This window comes from Aplysia californica, unplaced genomic scaffold (genome assembly GCF_000002075.1).
Source record: "Aplysia californica isolate F4 #8 unplaced genomic scaffold, AplCal3.0 scaffold00289, whole genome shotgun sequence".
NCBI classification, from domain to species: Eukaryota; Metazoa; Mollusca; class Gastropoda; order Aplysiida; family Aplysiidae; genus Aplysia; species Aplysia californica.
In genome coordinates this window covers 569174-573471 of record NW_004797559.1, presented here as the reverse complement: position 1 = coordinate 573471, position 4298 = coordinate 569174, and the positions used below count along the sequence as shown (strand labels likewise).

The window sequence follows — 4298 nt, the reverse complement described above, 5'->3', positions numbered from 1 at the left end:
CGATATCCCACTCGCATACGAAGGGGTTGTACGGGGCACTATCCACACATTGGGAGATGCAAATTAAGTCCCGCAGCGACCAGTCACTATTGACGAAAATCAGGACTGGCCACTTCTCTGGGCTGCAGGCCTACAAACATAGAATCGACAACACATTCGGACCCAATCTGTCAATTGTGCAACGAGGAACCCCAAGATTTGGAGTAATGGCCACAGAGATGTCCCGCTTCAGAGGCCGGCAGCGGCATCCCAGGAAGGTTGGACTGTCTCACCCGCTACCCAAAAGAGGTGGCGGCACTGGCGAAGAGCATACTCTTCGGGGCTCCAAACAATGCGGAAGGATAGGCTATCTCACGCACACAACAACAGCAACAACAACAACATTAACAACAACAACAATAAAAACAACATCATCATCATCATCATCATCATCATCATCATCATCATCATCATCATCATCATCATCATCATCAAAAACAACAAGAACAAATACCAAAAAAAACCACAGGAAAAAATGACTACCAACAACAACAAAAAGAGAAAAAAAGACCAAGAATGCCAAGTAAAAGACAAACGAGACGCAAAGAACCATTACAAAAACAAAAAAACCCCAAAACGAATAATAAAAAGAATGTACGGAATATTACTAACGTTATTTGCGTAATCACCCCAGTGATGTCACTGGAAGAACACAACGAGAACGACCAGCGGTTGTTTGAAGACGGTGATGAGGAGGGTGCCATGATGTATCCAGTAGACCCACTGTCATGGGAAGCTCCGAGACTGGGGGCAGTAGGGGGAGGGAATGGCGAAATAATGCAAAAAATGAGAGTACTGTAAGCAAAGCATTCAATATAAAATATTTAAGCTAGGAAAATCAACATCTCGGATGATAGATACAAACATACTTTATTAAAAGGATCATAATACTATGCACTATCGGGAAACAAACTAACAACAACACAAGAAGCCACTGTAGTACAATAAATTAATGTTAACCATAGTATTTATGTAATAATAATACATGTTATAATAATAATAACAATAGACAGCATTTGTATAGCGCAAATTCCCGCTCAACAGAAAGCTCTATGCGCTTTAGAATCTGCTATTATTACCCCAGCAGACGGGATAGCATTATGGAACAATCTCAACTTCCTGAGAAGCATAGAGAGTGAGCTGCCTTTTTTTATAGGACCTAGAACACTGACAAGCTTTTTCGGTGTTAATGGCCATCTAATGTTTTCACCTGGATGAAGTGAGGAAAATACGTGTAAAGTGCCTTTTCCTAGGACACAACGTCGGGTCTGAGGATCCCCGAACTCGCCTAGCCACTAGACTATCAGCGTAAAATGTGTGATGATGCACAGAGGTCTTACCATTTTCTGGATATGATGATGGTGATTTATTTTTTGTTTCCTTAATGGGCCTGGCGGACTCCAAGAAGAAATCTTCGAGCGAGAGCGAGGCTCTTTTTCGGCTCCATTGTCAATATGCTTAGCGGCACCTCCACTCGTCCAAATAACTCCATTCGAATTGCCGTTGTTCCTGGACATTCAAACAAATGTTTGACATCCTCCTTTTCATTTCCGCATCTTCGACAACAGGGCTGAGGTCTTCATTTACCATCTAAAGCTCCAATGATGGTCTGACCGCAGTCTCGCTAGCTCAACCTGGTCCCAGCGACATGTGATATTTTGTTCCCGCTTATAGGACTGCCCAGAATACACATCTTCCAGGTGCTGTTACTTAGTTCTTCACGGTGGGTCTCTGATTTCCCTCTTGATCATTTGAAAGACTCCTCTGTATGTTGTTGGTCGTCTGTCTCCTTCAATCTCTCTGGCTTCATTAGCAACTTTGTCTGCTGCATCATTTCCTTCTATCCCTACATGGCTTGGAATCCGCTAGATTTTTTATTGTACTTAAAGTGGCAAGCCGTCAACTTCACGACGGGGAGTGCCGTTCTCAACGAAGACAGCCACAACAAATGGGGAAGCGATGATGATGATGATGATGATGATGATGATGATGATGATGATGATGATGATGATAATGAGGATGAGGATGAGAATGATGTTGTCGATGACGACGATGATGATGATGATGATGATGACGATGACGATGACGATGACGATGGCGATGATGATGATGATGATGATGATTTTTTTTCCTTGATGGGCCTGGTGGACTCCACGGAGAAATCTTCAAGAGAGAGAGCGAGGCTCTTTTTCGGCTCCATTGTCTTTATATTCAGAGGCACCTCCACTCATCCAAATAACTTCATTCGAATCGTCATTGATCCCAGACATTCAAACATAATGACATACTCCCTTTCTTGGCTGCCTCTTCGGCAACGTGGGTAGTATTGAGCTCTGCATGCACAAAGTTCTGATACCATCTCAAGCTGCAATGATGGTCCGACCGCAGTCTCGCTAGCCCAACCTGGTCCCAGCCACATGTGATAAAATTAATTGTTCCTGCTTACTGGAGTACCCAGAACACACATCCTCCTGGTGCTGGTACTCAGCTTTGCACGGTGGGTCTCTGATTCCCCTCTTGATCATTAGAAAGACTTCCCTGTATGTTATTGGTCGTCTGCCTCCTTCAATCTCTCTGGCTTCATTGGCAGCTAGGTCTGCTGCCTCATTTCCTTCGATTCCAGCATTGATTGGGATCCACTGGATCTTGCGGCGCAAATCATTTATGTTTGAGCTGTTGCCTAGCAGTCCCTTTAAGAGGGACTGACTGTCCGTAAAATCAGCACATTGGTTCCACTGTCAATTGTCAACAATCCATTGGGCAGCAGACATCGTTGCCTGGCCTTCCTCGTCATAAAATGATGTGAGGAATGTACCTTTAGTTCTAATGAATTCTGTTCGTGGTGGTTCTTTATTAATTATCACCACTGCTGCTGCTCCACTTTCGCGGTATCCTGCAACAGCCGATCCATCAGTGAAAATTGTCACACCGGCACAAACCTCCGTGATTACACCCTCTGCAGCTTCACGTGCCTTTACAGGATCATCACCTTTGCTCTTCACTCCTCTCAATTCTGTCCGGATTTCGAGTTCGCCTTGGGTCTCCCATGGACCCACTCTCAACAAATTGATTGGCCATCGATTCTCTGCTTCAAGGGGGAGGTGGTCTGCAAGGTCGGTGCCCCTCCGAAACCAACCTATCCTGCCGTTTTTAGGCTTGACTGTTTAATCAAGGGCTTTCTTTCTAGGATGGCTGTCTGGCAATCGCTTAGCCATCTCTACAGACTTGAGGAATGTTCTTTTTGTGTAGGTGGTGTAGTGCTCAGGTCTGGTCTCATAGCGCAGTGCTTCTGTTGGTGTTGTTTTCAGCTGCCCTGATACAAGGCGGAGGGCTTTGTTTTGTATTCTGTCCAGGTTCTTTGCAATGGTCTCACTCAGCCAAGGCTGCCACGCCGGGGCAGCATAATCCATCTTGCTTTTCACAAACATCTGACGTACCTTCTGGAGCGATTCCTTGCCATTTTGAGTTGCTGACAGCACCGATCATCGTCATTTTTTAGGTTGCACTTTAGGACACTTCCTCAATGTTCTTGTAGATGGTTAGCTGTCTATCCAGATAGACGCCCAGAAGGCATGGAACGTGGTTAAATCGTATCTTTTCCCCTTCAATCTGAATTATTGGTTGCCACGTTGCCTCCTTCACCCATGTTGAGAAGAAGCACACCCCACCCTTGGTTGCATCCAATTAAGTTTCCATTCATTGCTCCATTTCACAACCATGTCCATTATCAATTGTGTCGCTTCATTTGCCTTTTCTCTCTATGCATGATTGGCCAATATTGTGCAGTCATCAGTGAACATGAAGTAGATCAGCTTGGCGGAGTTTAGTTGTTGTGAGTCAGGGTTTGGGATGGATTCTGCAAGATTGTTTATGAAGAATATTAACAGCAGTGGCGAAAGTACAGCTCCTAGGGGAAGCCCTTGCTTGAAATTCTCCAGTCAGGCAAACACGGGCTTGTCTGTTTCTCACGAAACCATGGATCCATCTGATTGCACGTAAAAGGAACTCCCTTGTCAGTGATGATGATGATGATGATGATGATGATGATGATGATGATGATGATGATGATGATGATGATGATGATGATGATGATGATGATGATGAAGAGAAAGAAACATTTCTCGACCTTGCAACGTCAAGAGAACTCACATATGCTTAGAGATATAATTTGTTAGTGTTTTAATGCTAATGAGAAGAAGAAGAAGAAGAAGAAGAAGAAGAAGAAAAAGAAGAAGAAGAAGAAGAAGAAGAAGAAGAAG

General features: G+C 44.2%; 1 protein-coding gene across 1 annotated transcript in view; it reads right to left on the bottom strand.

The window, feature by feature from the left end:
• The window catches only part of LOC101861052 (metalloprotease mig-17), a gene marked incomplete at its 5' end in the record, with an annotated part of 73202 nt that overhangs the window by 25366 nt on the left and 43538 nt on the right, over positions 1-4298 (bottom strand). Inside the window, 1 exon segment of the mRNA XM_013084385.2 lies at positions 652-783. Coding sequence (XP_012939839.1) covers positions 652-783 — 132 coding nt within the window.